The 26,915-nt window shown below is 41.0% G+C and overlaps 2 protein-coding genes across 2 annotated transcripts; both read left to right on the forward strand.

Annotated features, from left to right (window-relative positions):
* Positions 1 to 15,037: 15,037 nt before the first annotated feature.
* Positions 15,038 to 19,285, forward strand: LOC308290253 (uncharacterized protein; the record flags this gene model as incomplete). Its single annotated transcript, XM_080732039.1, has 4 exons — positions 15,038 to 15,122; positions 17,178 to 17,291; positions 18,910 to 19,023; positions 19,183 to 19,285. Exons 1-4 carry the CDS (start codon positions 15,055 to 15,057, stop codon positions 19,283 to 19,285), a joined length of 399 nt encoding a protein of 132 aa, XP_080588165.1. The 5' UTR covers positions 15,038 to 15,054.
* A 146-nt stretch (positions 19,286 to 19,431) lies between these two features.
* On the forward strand, positions 19,432 to 23,460 carry LOC308290264 (protein NLRC3-like; the record flags this gene model as incomplete). The annotated part of the gene is made up of 3 exons (XM_080732050.1): positions 19,432 to 19,442; positions 20,483 to 20,676; positions 21,704 to 23,460. The coding sequence occupies 3 exons, from the start codon at positions 19,432 to 19,434 to the stop codon at positions 23,458 to 23,460; spliced, it is 1,962 nt and encodes a 653-aa protein (XP_080588176.1).
* Positions 23,461 to 26,915: the final 3,455 nt, after the last annotated feature.

The raw sequence follows: 26,915 nt of genomic DNA on the forward strand, positions 1-26,915 counted from the left end.
CAATAAGGACCAAAAGCTAACGTAAAGTAGGTGTTGTTGTTTTAATATTCACTACTAGAACCACTTGGTTCTCACAGGAACAGTTTATAGGCTACTTTATGCTTCTGGTTTCTACTAAAGCTACCACTCCCTGTTGTCTAGTCTGCCTGTCTGTACTTGTTCTCTGTGGTTAATCTGGTTATGAATCTTATGATTGATGTCACCAGCAAAATACTTATTTAGACACAGCAGAACATTATTACATAATTATGTTGATTATTTAACCCTATAAGTGACACGTGTATTTGGTATAATTATTTATGACCTTTTATGACGGTAAACCTGCTGCTTCAGAGTTGCACTCTGCAGTCTTTTCCCACTCGTTTTCATTGTTAGTTAACAGTGTCATCCAGTCTAGATCCCGCCTACTGTATCCTGTTATTCTGTAGTGTAGACACACACACACACACACACACACACACACACACACACACACACACACACACACACACACACACACACACACAGTGTTTCCGTTGCAGACCACATGTGCAACATGCAGAGAGCAGGCTGCTGCTTGCTCCCTGCTTCTCTTGAATATAAACCACATGGTTGAGGGGAAGCTGTTTTAAGGATGTGGTTTGGTTTCCTTTTAGTCTCGCGTAGCCAGACAACTATTCCACAACATTGTTGTGGAATAGTTCAGTAGAACAGCTCCCGAACGGCGAGTATCGAAAACGGGCATTAACGTTCAAAAAAATATATTTTAAAATGTCATTTCTGCTAAGCAGCAAGCTAAACATGCTTATATGATTTTTATTTATATAATGATAAATGTGTGTGATTTGAGACGGAAACGGAAGTGACGTGGGGGCTTCACTTCCGCTTCATCTTCGCACTCATCATTTCTTCCCCGGTCTGCCAGACTGTATGCTGGGAGCATTTGACCAAATCGCGGAGGCAACCGTCTGGCCACGCGAGACTAGTTTCCTTTTGACTATTTAATGTTTGTGAATGTAGTAAGGTATTGTACAATTAACATATTTACAATCAAAACAATCCAATCAAGAAAAATAAATATTTTAATACAAAGGAATTGCTGAACTATCCGACATCTCAAAGCTGCCAGCAGTCCATGACTTGGTTTAGTGAATGACACATTATTTTAACCAGGGTACAGTATGTTAATCAATAGTATTATTAACATGATATTCAAAGGTCTACCAGTTCTGTTGGAACATGAGTGTCTCCCTGTTCTTCTATTGTGATATTTCAATTCTGTGGTGCAGTAGGACACCTGTTGGTTGACAAGAGCTACTGCATGCATCTGCATCTACTGTAGTCTCAGCATTATGATGGTGATATTGTTGCCTCAAAGCAGCTCACAGTTAATATTGTTAATATATGTCAGTGGCATATTGATAATACAGAATGATATTGAAAATATTACTGACACTGTTCTAGAAATGTGGCTGCTCTGTGTGTGTGTGTGTGTGTGTGTGTGTGTGTGTGTGTGTGTGTGTGTGTGTGTGTGTGTGTGTGTGTGTGTGTGTGTGTGTGTGTGTGTGTGTGTGTGTGTGTGCGCGTGCGTGCGTGTCCGTGTGCAGGCCTGAAGGCAGCATCTTTCCATGTCATACCTGAAGGCAGCATCTTTCCATGTCATACCTGAAGGCAGCATCTTTCCATGTCATACCTGAAGGCAGCATCTTTCCATGTCATACCTTAAGGCAGCATCTTTCCATGTCATACCTGAAGGCAGCATCTTTCCATGTCATACCTGAAGGCAGCATCTTTCCATGTCATACCTGAAGGCAGCATCTTTCCATGTCATACCTGAAGGCAGCATCTTTCCATGTCATACCTGAAGGCAGCATCTTTCCATGCCATACCTGAAGGCAGCATCTTTCCATGTCATACCTGAAGGCAGCATCTTTCCATGTCATACCTGAAGGCAGCATCTTTCCATGTCATACCTGAAGGCAGCATCTTTCCATGCCATACCTGAAGGCAGCATCTTTCCATGCCATACCTGAAGGCAGCATCTTTCCATGCCATACCTGAAGGCAGCATTCAAGAGAATTGTCTTGTCCAAACTCTCCTGAACTTGAATGCAGCATCTTATGTTGAAAGAATTGCCCTCTCTGTGTAGAAATCCATGCCGTTACGCCACATCTCCAGTATTCACTTGATTATGCTAAGTTCAGTGTGGTATCGAGCTCCGAAAATAGCCGACCTCCAAGCTCACAGCACGTTGCTCTGTGTGTGTGTGTGTGTGTGTGTGTGTGTGTGTGTGTGTGTGTGTGTGTGTGTGTGTGTGTGTGTGTGTGTGTGTGTGTGTGTGTGTGTGTGTGTGTTTTGTACATTCATTCATTAATCATTTACTATTTCCTGCTAACCTTGACAGGTTAAATAAAGACCAAAGATGAGTGAGTGTGTGGAGAGAGAGGAGGAGGAGGGAAGAGACAAACATCTCATCCACAGAGCAGAGTCTCCAACAGCCAGCTGTGGGTCTAAAGATGAACCTGGACCTCCACGCTTAAAGTAAGACAATCCTCCTGTACCATATACACACCAGAGGTCGCGCTAGGATTTTTAACAGCCAGTCACCGTGACCGGCATGATAAAAATTTACCGGACATCTGACGAAAATACCGGACATAATCATTTTAATGCATAAATTACAAGCAGGTGTACAAACAGCCAATAGCAACAGTTAAAGTAGTCTATTAGGCCTACTCACTGCATAGTTGGGACTGAAAACGAATTGAATGAAAAAGTAGGCTAAAAAGAAAGAAAGAAAAAAAAAAACGCTTCAATCTCGCATAAGGGAATTAATTATTGGACTAATCGCGCAGGCTGTCTGCATGTGGCACACTGCTTTCACAACAAGGTCTTTCTGTCATCATCTTTCATGCCAACAGTAGGCCTACAATACCATGTCTTGACTTAAGAATATTGAAAAATAGCATTTGCTTCATAAGGAAAGGTTGATAGATTCATCTGATCTGACCAGCAATGAATCCAATAGCCTACTCACTGTCGAGTGGTGACACAGACAGACAGTGCGTCCGTGCGCATGTTATGCAACTTTAGGAGAGTTGAAAAGGCTCTTCCTACTGTCTCCACTCCATCTCCTCATAAAGAACTTCAAACAAGTGTATAATGTTTGTTCATATGGGTTGATTGCTGACCGTGCTTGCATTCCTTAATTCCCATGGCTTTACATGCAGTGCGTGTCGCAAACTTACACTGAAATGAGCGAGCGAGTGAGCGAGAGAGAGAGAGAGAGAGAGAGAGAGGGAGAGCGAGCGAGCGAGAGAGAGAGAGAGAGAGAGAGAGAGAGAGGGAGGGCGGGCGAGCGAGAGGAGAGAGAGAGAGAGAGAGAGAGAGAGAGAGAGAGAGAGAGAGAGAGAGAGAGAGAGAGAGAGAGAGAGAGAGAGAGAGAGAGAGAGAGAGAGAGGCAGCCTGCGCATGAGGAGCAGACGGCGATAATGATAAATGACCATTGGTTTTTCAATCGGTCAGAATGTCCGGGAGGAATTTTATTTTCCGGTCTTGGCCATAAAAAAACGGTCAAAACCGGCAATTACCGGTCTAACGCGATCTGTGATACACACAATGGCAGTGGTGTAAAGTAACTAAGTAGTACTTAACTACTGTAATTTATGGGTATTTCCAGTTTACAGTACTTTTTACGTCTACTCCACTGCTACATCTCGGATCCAAATATTTTACTTTTACTCCACTACAATAATTTGGCAATCTTAGTTATGGCTTTTTAAGAAAGTCCAAAGCAAAGCCCATTGCCTCCAAAGCATGGTCTGTAGCAGGTTTGGCTCAGTCGCATTGTTGGAAGTGGAGGACATAATTATGGTCAAGAGACGGGGACAGGGGAATTGGGAGGAGAGGAGTCTATGTGTTCATTCAAATGATCATTGTATGAATATCAATATTGTGACTGGTCTAAACAACATCCTCCAGACTTCAGTAATGAACCTGGACCTCCACACACACAGTAAGACCACTGATCTCTGTGTGTCCAAAACGAGCCCTGGTTTGACTGCTTCCCAATAAAACAGTCAACTTGAAGCGAGTCAGTTTGTGAGCTAATGTAGAGCCCAAGTCCTATACTTGGTGCTGCTGCTTACTGAGGGAGTTCAGACATGTGCTCATAATAACTGAAGTCCAAACGTTTCCTTGTGAGCATAAATTATAATATTTATTAGCCTATTAAGTCCTTTACTTTGACATACAATAAATAAGTAAATAAATGAACGGTCAAACGCTACACACGAACACAGCCCCTTAAATGTTTTCCTCTGCCACTGGCAACACCAATAACAAGATGCCTCAAATGGCTCTTACAGCTATGATGTTGGAGGTTACCAGGACTGTTATTATGTACAGACACGTCCTTTTTAAAGTTTCAACCTCCCAAACAAATAGCGAATATATTTGTTCTACAAGCTCTCAACGCTCAGCTTGTAGATCCACTATTTTAGAAGTGGGGCCTAAGTGGCAATTTTGTCTCTTTTTTTTTTTTGCCATCCCCATTTCTTTCTGAAATTACGCCTCTGATATCTCGTCAGCATTTGAGAATACAATGTACCTGTCAAAGTTTGCTACACAGCTGATCTGTGAAGCAAGCCTAAAGTCTGGTATTTCGCCTACTGAGGACCCTCAAAACAATGGAGAGCAAAAGCAATTTATGATTACATTTACTATTTTAGGTCTGGGAAATGTCCACAATCAATACAGTCATAAGACTCATCAGACTCAATGTGCAAGGTTTCAATGTTGACAATTATTTGTATTTGATGAATAAATGCATACGAAAACTATGGACTCAGTGTTCAAGATTAGTTTTACTTATAATGTAGCATAATAATAAAAAATAAGAAACTAGAATAATCATCCATATACTAATTGTGGTGTATCTTTATGATTCCAGAAGTGTTGACCACAGAGCAGAGTCTCCAACACCCAGCTGTGTGTCTATGAAGAGTGACCGCTCTAAAGGACTTGGGCCCGTCTTCAGTAATGAACCTGGACCTCCACACACACAGTAAGATCACTGATCTCTGTGAACTTCAACTGGAAATACACAGTTGTATCTGCTCACAATGTAGACAGTAGTGGAGTATCTCACTGTCAGCTGTAGTGATCTTTAACCCATTCAGGCCGGGAACACATTTTGTGTTTGGGAGGGGCTTACAGTACATGTACAGTATGTAGCAACATATTTGTTTTTGTAGGCTAATTTCTGATTTAGGCTTAACTATAGGTTAGCCCTAAATAGTTATTCTTAGGTTGTCTTGGACATGCACCGAGGTAGAGTAAAAAATAAACTGTACTCAAGTAAAAATTGTATTACTTTAAAATAATAATGGCTTGAGAATAAAAGTATCTAGTGACAATACCACTGCAAAGAACACCTGTGTCCAAATCCATTCAGGTTCAAATGGTTATGTCTGTCTATAGGTTATATAAATATTTAACCTATAAAAAGAGAACATCGCTCATGATAAATGCTGTATTAACGAACATACATGTTTTATTATGCCTTCCTATGAGAGTGTTTATGTCCTGGTGCCAGATGCATTCTGGGAAGTAGGATATCAGCAGAAAGTTCACTAGTTGCCAGGGTTGTTAGGGTTACTTTTAAAAAGGAATCCCCTACAGTTACAAGTTACTTGCAAAGAAAATGTAGTCAGTAACGTAATCTGATTATCACAATTTAAAAAGTAACTACTAGTTACTTTCAGTTACTTTTGGATTACCGTTTAGAAAAACTCTCTAATTAAATAAAACATGTTTTACCATTGATAACTAGACAAGAATATTGAGCCAATGAAATTAGGAAAAGGACAACAGAATTTTACTTAAGCGAAGTGGCAGTACTTTACGCTGATTCGATTTGATTATTTTATTGTTTGGCGTTATAACTTATTTGTAAAATTGATGAGGGCAAGGGGAGAATGTACTCCAGCATGTAACCCCCATCATTCAGATCCGTTACTGTAATCCAGATTACACATTTTAAAATGTAACCTGAGACTTTACAAGTTACCTGTTTTTTGTAATCTGATTACGTAATCCCGTTACATGTAATCCGTTACTTAACAACCCTGCTAGTTGCACCCAGAACCATAGAAGAAGAGAGTTGTGACACGCTCGTTCTGGATTGTTCCAAACATTGAATCCATTCTTACAATGGGAGTCATATACGTCTTAACATTTGGGTGACTGAAAATGAAAAACTACCACTCCGCCTGCATTTATCGTTCATTTTGACCGTTTAATTCTCTCCCTTTTGGCCCAGTAGCGCAACACCTCTTCCCCCTGCTGCCAGCGGGGGTTCTATTGTCTTCCAAATGTGAATTAGCATTTCAATTGACCTCTCAAATACTCTCGCTTTCAATGTTAACTTCATGGTTTAGCAGAAAAAACAGGCTTGGGAAAATGACACTATATAAACGCTAAGGATTTCTGAGACCTTCACGGGGAGAGTTATTGCACTTTGCAATCTCAAAATCGGCCTAAGAGACCGGTAGTCACCCGTGTGTTAAATCCTACTATCCTACAAGACTTTTCACCTCCTACTTTCACCTCAATACACAACACAACCACGCTAAAGGACTAGTAAAACAATAATAATGTTCTATTGTCAAACCTACAGTAATGTATCAAATCACTTCATGGTCAGTGGGGAACTTTGACAATTTAATCGTGTTGAATTGTGTTTTTCTTTTGTGTGTGTGTGTGTGTGTGTGTGTGTGTGTGTGTGTGTGTGTGTGTGTGTGTGTGTGTGTGTGTGTGTGTGTGTGTGTGTGTGTGTGTGTGTGTGTGTTTTTAATTCCAGAAGTGTTGACCACAGAGCAAGGTCTCCAACACCCAGCTGTGTGTCTATGAAGAGTGACCGCTCTAAAGGACTTGGGCCCGTCTTCAGTAATGAACCTGGACCTCCACACACACAGTAAGATCACTGATCTCTGTGAACTTCAACTGGAAAGACACAAACAATGTGTTGTATCTGCTCACAAAGTAGACAGCAGTAGAGTATCTTCACTGTCATCTGTAGTTAACTTTAATCCAGTTATTCTTAGGTTGTCTTGGACATGCACCGAGGTAGAGTAACACATAAACTGTACTCAAGTAAAAATGTTATTAATTTAAAATAATAATGGCTTGAGAATAAAAGTATATAGTGAGAATCCCATTGCAAAAATACATATAATAATAATAATAATAATACTTGTGTCACTGGTCTTGGTAATTCAACACACAAGCACGCTCACGCACGTACAGACACGTCCTTTTTAAAGTTTCAACCACCCAAACAAATAGCGAATATATTTGTTCTACAAGCTCTCAACGCTCAGCTTGTAGATCCACTATTTTAGAAGTGGGGCCTAAGTGGCAATTTTGTCTCTTTTTTTTTTTTGCCATCCCCATTTCTTTCTGAAATTACGCCTCTGATATCTCGTCAGCATTTGAGAATACAATGTACCTGTCAAAGTTTGCTACACAGCTGATCTGTGAAGCAAGCCTAAAGTCTGGTATTTCGCCTACTGAGGACCCTCAAAACAATGGAGAGCAAAAGCAATTTATGATTACATTTACTATTTTAGGTCTGGGAAATGTCCACAATCAATACAGTCATAAGACTCATCAGACTCAATGTGCAAGGTTTCAATGTTGACAATTATTTGTATTTGATGAATAAATGCATACGAAAACTATGGACTCAGTGTTCAAGATTAGTTTTACTTATAATGTAGCATAATAATAAAAAATAAGAAACTAAAATAATTATCCATATGCTAATTGTGGTGTATATTTATGATTCCAGAAGTGTTGACCACAGAGCAGAGTCTCCAACACCCAGCTGTGTGTCTATGAAGAGTGACCGCTCTAAAGGACTTGGGCCCGTCTTCAGTAATGAACCTGGACCTCCACACACACAGTAAGATCACTGATCTCTGCGAAATGCAACTGGAAAGACACCAACAATCTGTTGTATCTGCTCACAATGTAGAAAGTAGTAGAGTATCTCACTGTCAGCTGTAGTGATCTTTAACCCATTCAGGCCGGGAACACATTTTGTGTTTGGGAGGGGCTTACAGTACATGTACAGTATGTAGCAACATATTTGTTTTTGTAGGCTAATTTCTGATTTAGGCTTAACTATAGGTTAGGCCTAAATAGTTATTCTTAGGTTGTCTTGGACATGCACCGAGGTAGAGTAAAAAATAAACTGTACTCAAGTAAAAATGTTATTACTTTAAAATAATAATGGCTTGAGAATAAAAGTATCTAGTGAGAATACCACTGCAAAGAACACCTGTGTCCAAATCCATTCAGGTTCAAATGGTTATGTCTGTCTCTAGGTTATATAAATATTTAACCTATAAAAAGAGAACATCGCTCATGATAAATGCTGTATTAACAAACATACATGTTTTATTAAGCCTTCCTGTGAGAGTGTTTATGTCCTGTTGCCAGATGCATTCTGGGAAGTAGGATATCAGCAGAAAGTCCACTAGTTGCACCCAGAACCATAGAAGAAGAGAGTTGTGACACACTCATTCTAGATTGTTCCAAACATTGAATCCATTCTTACAATGGGAGTCATATATAACACTTGGGTGACTGAAAATGAAAAACTACCACTCCGCCTGCATTTATCGTTCATTTTGACCGTTTAATTCTCTTCCTTTTGGCCCAGGAGCGCAACACCTCTTCCCCCTGCTGCCAGCGGGGGTTCTATTGTCTTCCAAATGTGAATTAGCATTTCAATTGACCTCTCAAATACTCTCGCTTTCAATGTTAACTTCATGGTTTAGCAGAAAAAACAGGCTTGGGAAAATGACACTATATAAACGCTAAGGATTTCTGAGACCTTCACGGGGAGAGTTATTGCACTTTGCAATCTCAAAATCGGCCTAAGAGACCGGTAGTCACCCGTGTGTTAAATCCTACTATCCTACAAGACTTTTCACCTCCTACTTTCACCTCAATACACAACACAACCACGCTAGAGGACTAGTAAAACAATAATAATGTTCTATTGTCAAACCTACAGTAATGTATCAAATCACTTCATGGTCAGTGGGGAACTTTGACAATTTAATCGTGTTGAATTGTGTTTTTCTTTTGTGTGTGTGTGTGTGTGTGTGTGTGTGTGTGTGTGTGTGTGTGTGTGTGTGTGTGTGTGTGTGTGTGTGTGTGTGTTTTTAATTCCAGAAGTGTTGACCACAGAGCAGAGTCTCCAACACCCAGCTGTGTGTCTATGAAGAGTGACCGCTCTAAAGGACTTGGGCCCGTCTTCAGTAATGAACCTGGACCTCCACACACACAGTAAGATCACTGATCTCTGTGAACTTCAACTGGAAAGACACAAACAATGTGTTGTATCTGCTCACAAAGTAGACAGTAGTAGAGTATCTCACTGTCATCTGTAGTGATCTTTAATCCAGTTATTCTTAGGTTGTCTTGTACATGCACCGAGGTAGAGTAAAACATAAACTGTACTCAAGTAAAAATGTTATTACTTTAAAATAATAATGGCTTGAGAATAAAAGTATATAGTGAGAATAACATTGCAAAAATACATATAAGGGTAATAATAATTAAAGCTGCAAGCAGCAATGACCGGGCCCTCGCAGCTCTACCCACGTCACAAGGGGCAGCAGCCAATCGGAAGAGGGGGCGGGGCTAGTTAAACCAATTAAGCTGAAGGACTCTTAATCAAGTCATATGACACCACCCACATGTCTGTACGACAAACGGTTCATGAGATAAAGAGGCACTTCCTGTTTGGCGAGAGGCACTTCCTGTTTGGCGAAATAGGCCCCGATTATGGTTAAGGACTCTTAATCAAGTCATTTGATGCCAACCACACGTCTGTACGACAAACGGTTCATGAGATAAAGATGCACTTCCTGTTTGGGGAAGGGCACTTCCTGTTTGGCGAAGGAAGCGCCAAATGTGGTTAAGGACTCTTAATCAAGTCATATGACACCAGCCATGAGTCTGTACGACCAACGGTTCATGATTTATGGAGGCACTTCCTATTTGGCGAAGGGCATTTCCTGTTTGGCAAAGGAAGTCCCAATTAAGGTTAAGGACTCTTAATGAAGTCATATGATGCCACCCACACTTCTGTACGACAAACGGTTCATGAGATAAAGAGCCACTTCCTGTTTGGCGAAGGTCACTTCCTGTTTGGCGAAGGAAGTTCCAAATATGTTTTTTTTTTCTCTTTTTTTTATTTTTTTTTTATTGAACAATATACAATTTACAAAATATTCAGGTATTCAAATAGCACAGGTAATAGACCATAAAAACATGACATACAGGAAAGAAAAAAGACAAAAAACAACAATACAAGCATATTATCTGGTAATATTAAACAGAGAAATCGGGAAAATGAAGATTATACAAAGTTAAGAGTTTTACATTTTTTTGTTATTTACTAGATCTAGTGATTTGATTAAGATTGAATTCCAATTTGAAGTGGGTGAAAATAGGTGGGGATTTGGCAAATTTTTGCTTGTGAATAAAAAATTTGGCATAAAGAGTAATGAAATTAAAAATAAACTCCAGTTCGTCATTGTCTGGGTTGCTGTAGTAGCAAATGATGTCCTTGAGGTTAAAGGAAGCCAAATATGGTTAAGGACTCTTAATCAAGTCAAATGACACCAGCCACGAGTCTCTACGACAAACGGTTCATGATTTATAGAGGCACTTCCTTTTTGGCGAAGGGCACTTCCTGTTTGGCGAAGGAAGTTTGATGCTTCGCCACGGGCACGCCGTTTTACGAAAACTCACGATTCGTACAACTTTTCATCGTTAAGGTGTCTTGATTATGCCGAGCGAACTTGAAGTTGATCCGATTAACCCCCTATGAGGAGTTTGTTAGAGTGCGACCTGTGAAAATGGCCAAAAATGCGCCAAAACGCCACTAATTAGTCAAAATGGCTGACTTCCTGTTTGGTTTCGGACGTGGCGCCAAGAGACTTTTTTGTGAGTCTGGACATGTTACAGGTGTGTACCGATTTTCGTATGTGTAGGTGATACCGTATAGTGGGGCTGCGCTGTAGAAATTTTCTAGGGGGCGCTGTTACACCATTAGGCCACGCCCCCTTTAAATTTTTTGTAAATACGAAATTTTTCGCCAATTCTGATGTGCGTGCAAAGTTGCACAACTTTTGGAGTATGTTTGGCGCCTCAAAAACGCGATTTACTTTCGGGAAAATAATAATCTTTGCAATTACAATAGGGTCCTCACACACTGTGTGTGCTCGGGCCCTAATTAGTCCCCCCAGGAATCCGCGGAGAAAAAGTTCTGATTCCGCGGTGAACAATCCTGATTCTGCGGAGAGCAATTCTTGATTTCCGCGGCTTGAAAGTTAATATTCCGCGGGCATTAAAAAACTACTTAAAATGACCAGTTATGAAGCAAATATTTTTTTTTATGTAATAATGAAGTAGAAATGAACTTATGAAATGAATTGCAATACCAAAACACTGTGAAACATTGTGGTTGTCAAATAATCAACATCAATATTCTCTTTGTCCCTCTTGGGCAGATTTATTTATATGTGCCAGGCATGTCACGTGGATGGAATTGGGAAACAGGGATTTGAGGGCAGACTTGTAGGCCTTAAGCATACAGTATATGCAGCATTGTCAGTATCAAAAGAAATCACATCCTCTTGTTTCACTCCAAAGTCATTTAGAGTCTGCTGCATTTGCCACTGTTGAATGACTGCATTTGTCTAAGAAAACCGTGTCAACCAGGTAGCTGCGGATTTCACCAGATTCATCCTTGATGAGTGGAGACACCATTATGTTGAGCATGCAGCGTCCTTCTGAATCAGAGAGAGAGAGAGAGAAAGAGAGAGAGAGAGACCTTTATTATCCCAAGGGGGAAAATCAGTTGCCCAGAGGCAGCACAGCAGTGTAAGGTTATTTACAAAGTTACAAAGAAGTATGAAAAAAATAAAATAAAAACAAGAACAGAGTACAGTAAAGAGCAAGGTACATCAAGAAAGGGAACCTCTTACCTCTCTTGCAGTTGTGTATGTCCAGGGATGGCCCACATTAATTTCTCTGTTTTGCAATTAGAAACTTCTCATCAAGGGACTGTCAGACCTGGACAGTGGTGATGTACAAGCCTGATGTACAAGCCTGACAAAAAGCCTGCCAAAACAGAATACAAAACACAATACATTGATTGTACATATTTTGATCAAATAGTACAGTTATATGATTATACAATGGAGCTAAACTAAAATGATTTATTTATCTACCTTGACTAATTCATACTTTTTCATATCAAGGTCCAATATTTATTCATTATTTAATGACATTTATCCTCTCACTCAGACCCAAAACATAGAATATTTTGTTATTGTTGGATAACATTTTGTTCACAATTCTATGCTGTATTGATTTGATGTTGGTGCCATAGATAGAAGAGATAAACAGGCAACACGTTGATAAAAATAGCAACTCTTCTACATTCTCTAATTGTATAGACTTTGGATATTGTAAATTAATGAATGCAGATTTTTAACAACAATTTAACTCTTGAGAGTGTAAAATGAAAACAAATGGACCCATGATTAAACCAAATGGACCCTTATGGGTTTCATTTATAGTTAAATATAGCGTCCATTTGGTTAACAACACTCAAGGACCACTGGTTGAAAACCACTGGAGCACAAGTCAAGAATACATTACTAAAACGATAGCATACCTTCTCTCGTTCCTCTGCAGCCACGGTTTTGCTGGCGATTGTGGTTGTGATGTTTTTTTGTCTTTTTAAGACAGTGTCTGCGGGTGTTGCTTGTTTTCTCTTCTGATTAAAGCAGCCAAGTGGTCTTTGATCGTTGAGTTGCGGCGGTGATCAAGGACTGTATTCTCCTCCCGTAATTCTGTGTATGATTTAGCTCTTTCAGCATAATATATTCCCCTGCCTACTCTGAATCGGACCCGGCCTCGTAGCCGGAGGTCGGAGAAATCGCTCCATTACTCCATGTGCGTCTTTCTCACTGTGAGTCAATATAAACAGTCAGACGATGTGCCTAGTTCCATTAAAAATCAGCACCATCCGCTCTGGTATCGTCACCACACACACAAGACATAGCACATGAATGTATGCAACTGCAAACAAAGCCATTTCCGTTTCCGTATCCGGCACGAAGACCGGCTAGACTGTGAGCCTTGTCTGTCTATATGACCGCGACATCTAGCGGCCGGGATGCAAACTACATGTAAAATGTAATATTCTGCGGACTGCTATGATATCCGCGGGAGGCTCTGATATCCGCGGAGGGCTTTGATTTCCGCGAAAAATTCCGTGATCGCAGAATCGCGGATTCCTGGGGGGACTACCTAATAATAATACTTGTGTCACTGGTCTTGGTAATTCAACACACAAGCACGCTCACGCACGTACAGACACGTCCTTTTTAAAGTTTCAACCACCCAAACAAATTGCGAATATATTTGTTCTACAAGCTCTCAACGCTCAGCTTGTAGATCCACTATTTTAGAAGTGGGGCCTAAGTGGCAATTTTGTCTCTTTTTTTTTTGCCTTCCCCATTTCTTTCTGAAATTACGCCTCTGATTTAGCATCAGTGTTGAGAATACAATGTACCTGTCAAAGGTTGCTACTCAGCTGATCTGTGAAGCAAGCCTAAAGTCTGGTATTTCACCTACTGAGGATCTTCAAAACAATGGAGAGCAAAAGCAATTTATGATTACATTTACTTTTTTAGGTCTGGGAAATGTCCACAATCAATACAGTAATAAGACTGACTCATCAGACTCAATGTGCAAGGTTTCAATGTTGACAATTATTTGTATTTGATGAATAAATGCATATGAAAACTATGGACTCAGTGTTCAAGATTAGTTTGACTTATAATGTAGCATAATAATAAAAAATAAGAAACTAAAATAATTATCCATATGCTAATTGTGGTGTATCTTTATGATTCCAGAAGTGTTGACCACAGAGCAGAGTCTCCAACACCCAGCTGTGTATCTATGAAGAGTGACCGCTCTAAAGGACTTGGGCCCGTCTTCAGTAATGAACCTGGACCTCCACACACACAGTAAGATCACTGATCTCTGTGAACTTCAACTGGAAAGACACAAACAATGTGTTGTATCTGCTCACAATGTAGACAGTAGTAGAGTATCTCACTGCCAGCTGTAGTTATCTTTTTTAGGTTGTCTTGGACATAGCATAGCCCTAGACCAAACATGGGCAACTGGCGGCCCGGGGGCCACATGCGGCCTCCACCTTCACTTAATGCGGCCCACTGGTTAACATCGGAATACTGATATAGTATTGATTTCAGCTGTTACAATTCCAAACATGCAAACATGACCCGCTTTAGTCAATATTAGTAGTTTAATGACTACTGTGTCATGAACTAGTCTTTTTTTATACCCAATGTATTTGTATTCAAGTTCATGAAGTTGAAGGAAAAATATGCAAGCTTGAGTGTACACAAAAACATTCCCCCCTCCCCTCTATGACGGGCATCAAACAGGTAGTTGTCTTTGATGCTTTCATTAATTAAATAGATCACTAACGAGTACTTGACACTTTTATGGCCCAATCAATTACCTTAGTGCACAACCCCTTTGAAGTTCAAAGGGAGCAAGTAAGAGCTCTGGCTGAGCTCCCCCTGACAAAAACCTCCCTCCACTGTTTCTGTTGACATTTAATGTCAACATAAAGAGTGGAACAGAACAGAAATACAGCCAGGGGATGTGTCTTTCTACAAGGAAACACCCCAGCACAATAATATAGTTACTGATGAAGGGAAATGACTGCTAAAAATTTATATATTTTACCTATGATTCCTTTAACATATAGACTATGGAAACATGAAAACTATGGACTCAGTGTTCAAGATTAGTTTTAATTTTAAGGTAGCATAATAAAAATAAAAAACTAAAATAATCATCCATATGCTAATTGTGGTTTATCTTTATGATTCCAGAAGTGTTGACCACAGAGTAGAGTCTCCAACACCCAGCTGTGTATCTATGAAGAGTGACCGCTCTAAAGGACTTGGGCCCGTCTTCAGTAATGAACCTGGACCTCCACACACACAGTAAGATCACTGATCTCTGTGAACTTCAACTGGAAAGACACAAACAATGTGTTGTATCTGCTCACAATATAGACAGTAGTAGAGTATCTCACTGTCAGCTGTAGTGATCTTTAATTTTTAGGTTGTCTTGGACATAGCTTAGCCCTAGACTGTACTCAGGGAAAAGTCTTGTTACTTTAAAATAATGATTTGGGTAGAAGTAAAAGTATCTAGTGAAAATACTACTGTACTAGACGATCTACAAGCTTACGTGACATGGTGTGAGCTTGTAGATCTGCTAGTTTTGCTGAATGTTCACACAGGTGTTAAATAATGAGAATTAAATGGAAGCCATTGTTCTTGGATGAATTTAAAATAAAAATATAGCTGCAAGCAGCGATAAAGTGGCCAAGGCAGAAAAAGCAGGAAAGCAAAAAAGCATCAAGGGAAAGCAAAGAAGAAATCAAAGAAAAACTAGAAGCAGTGTTCTTCCGAACAGTTCTCCGGCAGGTCAGGTGTTTTTGTTTTTGTTTGGCCTAGTGGTGACTCTATAATAGGCCAAAGTGAAAAGGGTACCACGTGTTCTTGGGCCTTTCACGGCAATCGGACGCTGCATGCGGGATTTGAGACATTTTGTTCCAAAAATGTGTTTTGCAAAAATTGACCCGCTGGTGGCGCTATAACAGGCCAATGTGGGAAGGGTGGCATCTGTTCCTTGGCCTAGTGGGAATGTGTGTACAAAATCTCACACACATAGCAGGCTGCGTTTGAGACATTTTGTTCAAAAAGGAGCGATCCTGCAAACCCGTCATGATTACATCACTGTAGAGATACTGTGTACTGATTTGTGTGATTTTCGGATAAAATCTGAAGGAATAATATCGAAGAATGTGTTTTACATACTGTAAGTCTGCCCTCTGGTGGCGCTATAAATGGCAGATGTGAAAAATGCAGGGCACAGGTTTTTCCTTGGCCTCTGGGAAGTGTGCATACAAAGTTTTACACTAATCGGTGGTTATAGGTAAAAGCACAAATTGGCCTCTACACAAAATGTATGCAAAATACTGCTTTCATTAATTAAATAGATCACTGACGAGTACTTGACAATTTTATGGCCCAATCAATTACCTTAGTGCATAACCCCTTTGAAGTTCAAAGGGAGCAAGTAAGAGCTCTGGCTGAGCTCCCCCTGACAAAAACGTCCCTCCACTGTTTCTGTTGACATTTAATGTCAACATAAAGAGTGGAACAGAACAGAAATACAGCCAGGGGATGTGTCTTTCTGCAAGGAAACACCCCAGCACAATAATATAGTTACTGATGTGATGAAGGGAAATTACTGCTAAAAATGTATATATTTTACCTATGATTCCTTTAACATAAGAACATATAAATGCATTTAAAATTAAATAACAATGTTACTTCAAGTATAGCTAAAATTAATTCAGGATTCCAATTCAAAGATAGCAAAAATAGCAGATCTACAGGCTCAAGACGCGTCGCACTGTAACGCGTTTTGAGCTTGTAGATCGTCTATTTTTGCTATGTTTTACTGTATAGTATGTGCATTGTGGTCCTCTGGAGTGAATGTGAAAATATAGTGGCCCTGTCCATACTGCCCTCGACGGTACTCAAGGAAAAGTATTGTTACTAAAATAATGACTCGAGTAGAAGTAAAAGTATCTAGTGAAAATACTACTGAAATACTAGACAATCTACAAGCTTACATGACATGGTGTGAGCTTGTAGATCTGCTAGTTTTGCTGAATGTTCACACAGGTGTTAAATAATGAGAATTAAATGGAAGCCATTGTTCTTGTATGAATTTAAAATAAAACTAGGTTTGAAATCTCCAAACCTGCCTACTGATTGTGAAACTGGTTCACTGGGCAGGTTGTTTGTACCGTCCATTTCTGAACCACTATCACTCTATGGATGTTGAAGTGTTTTATACTTCAGAGTAGACAGTTCATAGAAGAGATGTTTGACTAGAAGTGTCAGTGTGTGTGGATTCCACATGGATTGTATGATTGAATATAAATACATTAAACAATGTTTATTCTCTCTTTCTACCAGGGTTGATCAGCACAGAGCAGAGTCTCCAACACCCAGCTGTGTCTCCATGAAGAGTGACTGGTCCATGATTAGACCTATTAACTTCAAAGATGGACACCACTCTACTGATCACAGGTCAGAATGTAAAACACACTGAATGATGTAGTTGTTATCAAACTCTACTAAGCACAGATCACCAGGTTTATAAATGGTCTGGCTCTTATAGTATTAAATCACAAATAGGTTGTGATCGTTTTAATAATGTTTATTTATGACTGTTTACCACAGACCAGGTGGTCCAACACCCAGCTGTGTGTCTATGAAGAGTGACTGGTCTAAAGGAGAAAATTCAGACAGTAGTAGAGTATCTCACTGTCAGCTGTAGTGATCTTTGATTTTTAGGTTGTCTTGAACATAGCATAGGCCTGTAGAGCTCTTCACGGGTCCAAAATATGAACTGAAATCGAAATGGACTGACAATTTTCATCCTATTCCGACCTGTTCCGAAGTAATAATCAAATTACAAAACCAAACCCGAGTGGCCCCGTAACAGTCTCGTCCGATTCCGTCCCTTTCCGACTTTCTTTCTTTTTTACAGACCGTAACGCGTGACATGTTTTCCCGAAATCCTTTTATTTCCGAGGTTGCGAGAGACCCAGAGTCCCAGACCATTAAATCAATATTAAAACCCCTTTTCATGTACCAAGATCCCTCACTCACTGCAGCCGTGTGCTGTGTGCTGTTAACTGATTGACAGGCAGAAGAAGACTGCCAAGGAATCTATAATATTAAGATCGAAACAAAAGCAAGGGACAAAGGAATACTTAAGTCATTTTCGGTTTGTTTGTCATGGTTGTACGTGGGTGCTTTCTCATCAGCCTGGCAGCAGGAGTAGCTACGCATCACGCATGCATTACGCACACACCAAGCTCTTTTTCCCCCACTGTTAAACTGATCCTAGACCAGCATTATCATCTCACAGTTACACAGCCGTTCATCTTGCTGCCACGCGGCTAACGGATCTGATCCTAGGTCAGCTTAAACACAGCATAGTGAGCACACACATTAAACAGAACTCCAGTAGTTTGTTCCTTATAGCGCACGCCAGCACGCACACACACATTGATTTATTGCTTTACAGTTTGCGTAAAATGCAGAAAGTAAACACACAGTACGGGTCCTCTCGGGTAACACACATGATGATTACAGTCCGGTGTTCCAAGGGAGATGCGGCCATTCCGACCCGGCTCCGAGTGACTATGATAAAACACTGACCGATCCCTGTACAGGTTTCTCGGGTCCTCAGGTAATTTTGAGTTCGGGGCCCCCGGGAAGAACTCTACTAGACTGTACTCAAGGAAAAGTATTGTTACTTTAAAATAATGACTTGAGTAGAAGTAAAAGTATCTAGTGAAAATACTACTGAAATACTGACTTCCTTTATAAAACATAGACGATCTACAAGTGTTAAATAATGAGAATTCAATGGAAGCCATTGTCCTTGTATGAATTTAAAATACAACTATGTTTGAAATCTCCAAACCTGCCTTCTGATGGTGAAACTGGTTGGCACTGGGCAGGTTGTTTGTACCGTTCATTTCTGCACCAGCACCACTATCACTCTGAGGACGTTGAAGTGTTTTAAGAAGAGTTCATAGAAGAGATGTTTGACTAGAAGTGTGTGTGGATTCCACATGGATTGTATGATTGAATATAAATAAATTAAACAATGTTCATCCTCTCTTTCTACCAGGGTTGATCAGCACAGAGCAGAGTCTCCAACACCCAGCTGTGTCTCCATGAAGAGTGACTGGTCCATGATTAGACCTATTAACTTCAAAGATGGACACCACTCTACTGATCACAGGTCAGAATGTAAAACACACTGAATGATTTAGTTGTTATCAAACTCTACTGAGCACAGATCACCAGGTTTATAAATGGTCTGGCTCTTATTACTTTAGTTTTAAATTATGAATAGGTTGTGATCGTTTTAATAATGTTTATTTATGACTGTTGACCACAGAGCAGAGTCTCCAACACCCAGCTGTGTGTCTGTGAAGAGTGACTGGTCTAAAGGACTTGGGCCCGACTTCAGTAATGAACCTGGACCTCCACACACACAGTAAGCTCACTGATCTCTGTGAACTTCAACTGGAAAGACACAAACAATGTCTGGTATCTGCTCACAATGTAGACAGCAGTAGATACATAAATGCTCTGGCTCTTAATAGTTTAGTACTTTATTATACTTTAAAATGTTAGTGTTGTAGTTATGGTTATCAGGTTATGATGGTATTAACAGTGTGTCTTTTCAGTTGTTACTCATCATACTGTCCAAAGTACATTAGATAGATTTAATGTTATTCAAGTTCTCAGAATGATACAGACATACAGACAGACAGACAGACAGACAGACAGACAGACAGACAGACAGACAGACAGACAGACAGACAGACAGACAGACAGACAGGTTATAGGAGTGTAATAACTTAACTTAATTTACAGGCCAAATAAGAATCATGAATATAGACAGATTTCCCTACGCTCCCTGTAGAGGGCGCTGCTGTCATTACTGTGGTGTAAACCACAGCCAGTGTTGGAGTAGAATTAAAATGATAAAAAATGGGAAATACTTAAGTCAAGTACAAATACTCAAACTTTTACTAAAGTACAGTACTTAAGTAAGTATAGGCTAAAAGTTACTTTACACTACTGTTTACACCACAGCTAATGGCAGCAATGCTCTCTACAGGGTGTCACTCAATAAATCGGTCTATATAATTGCATGACAGTGTGGACACTATTATAACAACTCCAAGCAGTAAAGAAATAGCCTTATTTTCCCGCTGGGGGGGGGGGGGCTGTGAGTGCTGGGGGCGTGTTTCCTCCTCCGCGTCATCAGCGCCCACACCTATAGGTGGGTGTAGCGAAAGGGCCTTTCTGTGTGGAGTTTGCATGTTTTCCCCGTGTCTCCTAGGGTAGATACCAGGATCCCAGGATTACATAGGCAATTGGCAATGGGTGAAAATGGGTTACAAAATCGTGGGATAAAAATGTAAGTAAAAAAAAAAGACCTGTATTTTTGTCAGGAATATAGGCATAATAAATAATACAAATAAATATCCTTCTATCCTCCAGGAATATAGTCATAATAAATAATACTAATAAATATCCTTCTATCCAGCAGGACTAAAGTCATAATAAATAATATAAATAAATATCCTTCTATCCAGCAGGACTATAGTCATAATAAATAATACAAATAAATATCCTTCTATCCAGCAGGACTATTAGTCCTAATACATCATTCTTCTCCTCCACAGGAAGAGGAAGAGGGTGTGTGTTGTGACAGAGCAGGCGTCCAGGTGTTCAGTGTGTGAGGAGGTTCTGACAGATCCAGTCTCTAGCAGCTGTGGACACTGGTTCTGCAGACAGTGCATCACCTCATACTGGGAGCAGTCTGCTCCAACAGGAGACCATGACTGTCCCCAGTGTGGAAAGATCTTCAGGACCAGACGTAGACTGAAGACACCCAGTCACACCAGCAGTGGACACAGTAAGACTGGACACAATTTACACTAATTAACATTCCATGTTATTTACTTTAATATTTAGATGGTAGAAGACATTTTCAAACAGTTCAGCTAAAGACAAAAATATCACACAATATTATTTTCCTGGCATTCATTTTCTTATTGCGACCGTCAGGTCAAAACCTCAGTTAGTTAGTCAGTCCGTCCCTCCGTCACGTGACGTCACACTTTTCCCCTACTCATATCTCCGCCACCGTTGCCCCGAAACTTTACACACACACTCCTTGGCTGCCAAACCACATGGCCCTCTTCTAGCGCCACCATGAGGCCGATTCTTGCAAGACATATTTTTGGACATTGCTCCTGTAACGGAGGTTATCCGAACCTCCCCACCCGGCTTCGAACCCGGGTCAAGTGAAAGTCCAATATCTTAACCATCACTCCAAAGGGACATCCCTATGGAACGAGAGCAGATACTTGACTTTTGAGGCTTCAGGCTGGGGCTGCGACTCTCTCCGCCACACTCCTACAAATTTTGCCCTAAAATCACACAAACCGGTACACAGTATCTCTACAGTCATGTCATCAAAATGCATCTGTCCCATCTAGCGACACCATCTGGCTGATTTTTGAAAAACACATTTTTGGACACTGCTCCTACAGATTTTTCCCTAAAATAATGCAAAGCAGTACACAGTATCTCTACAGTCATGTCATCGACATGGATCTGTCCCATTTCCCATATTCCCTCCTGATTGCCTTCTAAAGTTTGTGCGACCTGACGGTTGCTTATCTCCCAAATTTAGGGAGTCTAACTGGTTCTATTTGTATTTTAGTTTTTCTAACGGAGTACATGTAACACTAATGTGTGTACACATCTGTAAGAATGCAAAGTTATAAATGAAGCTGAATGTTTAAAATGTCTTCATTGTCTTCTCATAGCAGGTGTCAGTTTGCAGGAGGATTTAAAGGTTTATAAGATCACTTTGAACAGTCTGGATGGTGTGACAGACGTCACTGAAGTGCCCTCCCTCAGCAGCATCTTCACAGCGCTCTACATCACAGTGGGAGAGAGTGAAGGGGTTAATAACCAACATGAGGTCTACCAGCTTGAGACGCTCTCCAAGAAGAACACCCTCCATGACCAACCAATCAACTGCTGTGACATCTTTAAGCCCCTCCTCCTTGGCAGAGAGACACCAATCAGAAGAGTTCTGACCAAGGGAGTCGCTGGCATTGGAAAAACCTTCTCTGTGCGTAAGGTCGCTCTGGACTGGGCAAAGGGTTTGGAAAATCAAGATGTCATTCTCCTGGTTCCCTTCTCATTCCGGGAGCTGAACTTGGTCAGAGATGAGCAGCACAGTCTTCTCTCACTGATCCATGTTTTCCATCCAACGTTGAAGAAGGTCACAGCAGAGCAGCTCGCTGTCTGGAAGGTTGGCTTCATCTTTGATGGTTTAGATGAAAGCAGGTTGTCCTTCAACTTCAACAATGACATCATCTCTGATGTCACAGTGACATCATCAGTGGACGGGCTGTTGACAAACCTCATCGAGGGGAATCTGCTCCCATTGGCTCTCATCTGGATAACCACCAGACCTGCAGCAGCCAATCAGATCCCTCCTGCATATGTTGACCTGGTGACAGAAGTACGAGGGTTCACAGATCCCCAGAAGGAGGAATATTTCAGGAAGAGATTCAGTGATGAGGAGCTGGCCAGCAGAATCATCTCACACATGAAGACGTCAAAGAGCCTCCACATCATGTGTCACATCCCAGTCTTCTGTTGGATCAGCGCTACCGTTCTGGAGGACATGGTGAAGACAGACGAGACAGGACAGCTGCCCACGACCCTGACTGCCATGTGCTGCCACTTCCTGTTGGTCCAGACAAAGAGGAAGGAGCTGAAGTATGATGAGCCTCATGAGGGGGAAAGAAGAAACAAGAAAAGAAACAGAAAAGAGAGAGAGAATCAACATCAGATCATGGAGAAGGACAGGGAGGTTCTTCTGAAGCTGGGCAGGCTGGCGTTTGAACATCTGGAGAAAGGCAGCATCATGTTCTACCAAGAAGACCTGGAAGAGTGTGGTCTGGATGTGAAAGACGCCTCGCTGTACTCAGGAGTGTGCACAGAGATCTTCAAAAGAGAGGGCGTGCTCTTCCAGAGAGCAGTCTACTGCTTTGTTCATCTGATCATCCAGGAGTTTCTGGCTGCAGTCTACCTGTTCCACTGTTTCACACAGAAGAACATGGAGGTCCTGAAGACATTCCTGGGAGACGGTGTCAGTTCTTTGGAGAACTTCCTGGACAAAGCCAACCGTAAAGCCATATGGAGTAAGAATGGTCACCTGGACCTGTTTCTCCGCTTCCTTCATGGTCTCTCACTGCCGTCCAACCAGAGTCTGTTAGGAGGTCTACTGGTTCAGACACAGTACAGTCCAGAGAGCATCCAGAGAGCCATCAACAACCTGAAGGACATGAATGATCCCGATGCCTCTCCTGACAGATGTATCAACATCTTTCACTGTTTGATGGAGATGAACGACCACTCAGTGCATCAGGAGATCCAACAGTACCTGAAGTCAGGGGACAGATCAAAGACAAAACTGTCTCCAACCCAGTGTTCAGCTCTGGCCCACATGCTGCAGATGTCAGAGGATGTTCTGGAGGAGTTGGACCTGGACAAATACAACACAGACGAGTGGGGCCGACGCAGACTCATCCCAGCTGTGAGGAACAGCAGAAAGGCTCGGTTAGTAGTCATGTGAATTGAAAACTTAGAACAGAAACAATGTACTGTATTGTATGCACGCATGCACGCACGCATGCGTGCATGCGTGCATGCATGAACGCACGCACGCATGTACGCACACACACACACACACACACACACAATATTGGGTAGAAAGTGCTAGAATAAATTCAACGTTTAATTGATACAAACTGTGTGTGTGTGTGTGTGTGTGTGTGTGTGTGTGTGTGTGTGTGTGTGTGTGTGTGTGTGTGTGTGTGTGTGTGTGCGTGCGTGCGTGCGTGCGTGCGTGCGTGCGTGCGTGCGTGTGTGCGCGCGCGTGTGTGTGTGTGTGTGTGAGTGTGAGTGTGTGTGTGTGCGTGTGTAGCACAAATAAAATATTTTCTTTCGGCCCAGAACCTAGAGAAAGTAATCCATGCCCTTGTCTCGTCAAGGCTGGATTACTTCAACTCCCTTTACATAGGGGTTGCAAACTCCACCCTCTCCCGCCTTGACTGGCACCCATAGACGGGACCACAGAGCTTTTTCTGTGGCTGGCCCAGCTCTCTGGAACAGCCTTCCATCCCACTTAAAACACACCTCTTCACCCTAGCATTTGAGCCCTAGACCCCTCCCTCCCTGTGCCTTTTATCTGTCATTGTTTTATATCTTAAATGTTTTGTTTTTATAGCTGTACTTACAGGGTTTTAAATGTTTACAAATGTTTCTATTGTTTTTGCTTTGTATTGTTTTTGTTTTTACTGCGTTCTCATGATGTACAGCACTTTAGTCAACCTGGTTGTTTTTAAATCTGCTTCATAAATAAATGGACTTGACGTGTGTGTGTGTGTGTGTGTGTGTGTGTGTGTGTGTGTGTGTGTGTGTGTGTGTGTGTGTGTGTGTGTGTGTGTGTGTGTGTGTGTGTGTGTGACTGTGGTCTGATTGAACACCTCTAATTACAGACTTGTTGGCTTTGGTGCTGCCCTCCAGAAGGAACACATGGAAGTTGTGTCTTCAGCTCTCAGTTCTAATCCATCCCATCTGAGACACCTGGACTTAAGTTACAACCCACTGGACCTGGATGACCTGGATCTACTGGATCTACTCTGTGCTGCACTGAAAAGTCCTCATTGTAGACTGGAGACTCTACGGTGAGATTAATTTACAATCATTATTTCCATCAGTGATTTATCATGTGATTATAATATGAATATTGTGGCATGAATAAGGTTGATATCATAGTAACACATTAACTGGGATAATGAGGAGGTACAGTAACTACAGTATGTACATGTTTACTAAATTCACTCAAACCACTCAAAGACTGTCTGTCTGTATCAGGGTAAAAAATAATCCAAGTGGCAATACCACAATGCAGCTCTGTTACTAGTAAAAGTAATAAATACACTTTATTACCAAAAACTCAATCTGCAGAATACCCCCTTTTTATGTTTTCAACATGTGTCAAAAAAAAGTGTATAATAGGTGATACAATAGCTGGTTTATGTATATTGCAATAATCTAAATCAGATCTGAAGTAAATGGTTACTAAAGTTTTCAAATAATTAATGAGTAAAGATTACAGTATTTGCCTCTATAGATGTAGTGCAGTAGAAGTATAAAATATACAAAGTTGACATAATCAAGTAAAGTAAATAAAGTAAACTAAACTTGTACTTAAGTACAGAAGTTGAGTAAATGTACTTAGTTCCATTCCACCACTGGTCTGTATCGTCTCTTTCTCCAGCAGATGTCCTTCCTGTATCTGTGACATCAGCAGTTATCAGCTTCACTTGTCTTAAACTGTCCATCAATTGACCTTTGACCTGTTAGGTCTTATGTGTATAATGAAGCAATAAGCCACAAGAGGCATGTGGTTACCCAGTATTTTATAACGTCTGAAAGGCGTGGTGAGACACGAAGCGAAGCCGAGTGTCTCCAACCCTCTCAGCCGTTATAAAATACAGGTAACCACATGCCTCACGTGGCTTCTTGCTTTTCTAAAACCGTTACAATATGTCAACATGATAAATCATAGACATGTACCAACTAAAACTGTTCTATTTCACTAATAATTCACTACAAGGTCTGCAAGAAAGTAGTTCCCAGCTACAAGAAAGTAGTTCCCAGCTACAAGAAAGTAATTCCCAGCTACAAGAAAGTAGTTCCCAGCTACAAGAAAGTAGTTCCCAGCTACAAGAAAGTAATTCCCAGCTACAAGAAAGTAGTTCCCGGCCAGGCTGCAGAAACACCTGTTGCAATCAGAATGGGTTATAGGGGGGGCGCTTGGTGTTTTTACAAGCCCCGCCCAGAGGCACTCAGTTACAGTCCTATGTGTGTGGGTGGAGCTTATAAGCCCCGCACGGCAGGATTTGAGAGAAAATCAAGCGCTCCCTTCTCTAGTTCAGCTTCACAACACTGTGGAAAGAAATAATGCACCTGGGTTTGATATAAACTGTTTCAAGGTGTGGATTATCATGTCATTTAGACACTGGTTTAATCAGAAACCAGCCAATCAGAATTAAGTATTGGAACTAACCATTTAGAAACTCTGTTTTCAGTCTCTTTGCTGGATCATCTGTTTTCAACATGTTGCTGTTTCCTGTCTGTTGCGAGATTAAGTAAAGATTATTTAGTTCATGTTACTCTGTCTGGTTTTCTACTCTAAAACCCAGACAGTCCATCCAGACCAGGTCTTTTAATAGGTGGTTGTAAGCAGGTTCTCAGAATAATGTATTTTATAGCAGACAATCAAACATTGTGTGTTTTATTTCTCATTTAGACTCATGAACTGCTGGTTGTCAGAGAGAAGCTGTGAAGTTCTGGCCTCAGCTCTCAGATCTAATCCTTCTCATTTGAGAGAATTAGACTTGAACTTCAACGTGTTGCCGGTGTCTGGACTGAAGAACTTCTCTGGACTGGAGTCTCTGCAGTGAGTAGACTTGGACTGTGTCCATGTTGGTTAGTGCAGTGATTCCCTTGTTTCATGTTCCAATGGCATAACGTCTATTGTGCTAGTCTGCCCCAACAATCCCCTCCTCCCACCCCATTTATACAGTCATACACCTGCTGAAGATTCATGTTTATGTGTATAATCTGTTGCAGTAAAATATCCAGGCAAAATACACAAAATAAGCTGGGCTTGCATGATTTCATTAACCCTGCAATTTTACAGTGGTGTAAAGTAACTAAGTACGTTTTCTTAAGTACTGTTCTTAAGTACAGTTTTGAGGTATTTGTACTTTACTTGAGTATTTCCAAATTCCAATACTTTTACTTCTACTCCACTACATCTGGGATCCAAATGTTTTGGCTGATCTAAATTATAATATGACTGCTACTTGTAACAAAGTACGGCGCTCTACAGACGGACAGCGGTTGCCGCCGGGGCTCCCGCTTGGATCTGCGAGGACCGCGCCGCGGTGATACACAAACACACTCGCTCTTTGAGTAAACGCTGCGCGGTATTTCACAAGGAATGAGGATGAACAC

This window comes from Nannobrachium achirus (genome assembly GCF_963921795.1).
Source record: "Nannobrachium achirus genome assembly, chromosome: 1".
Lineage (NCBI taxonomy): Eukaryota > Metazoa > Chordata > Actinopteri > Myctophiformes > Myctophidae > Nannobrachium > Nannobrachium achirus.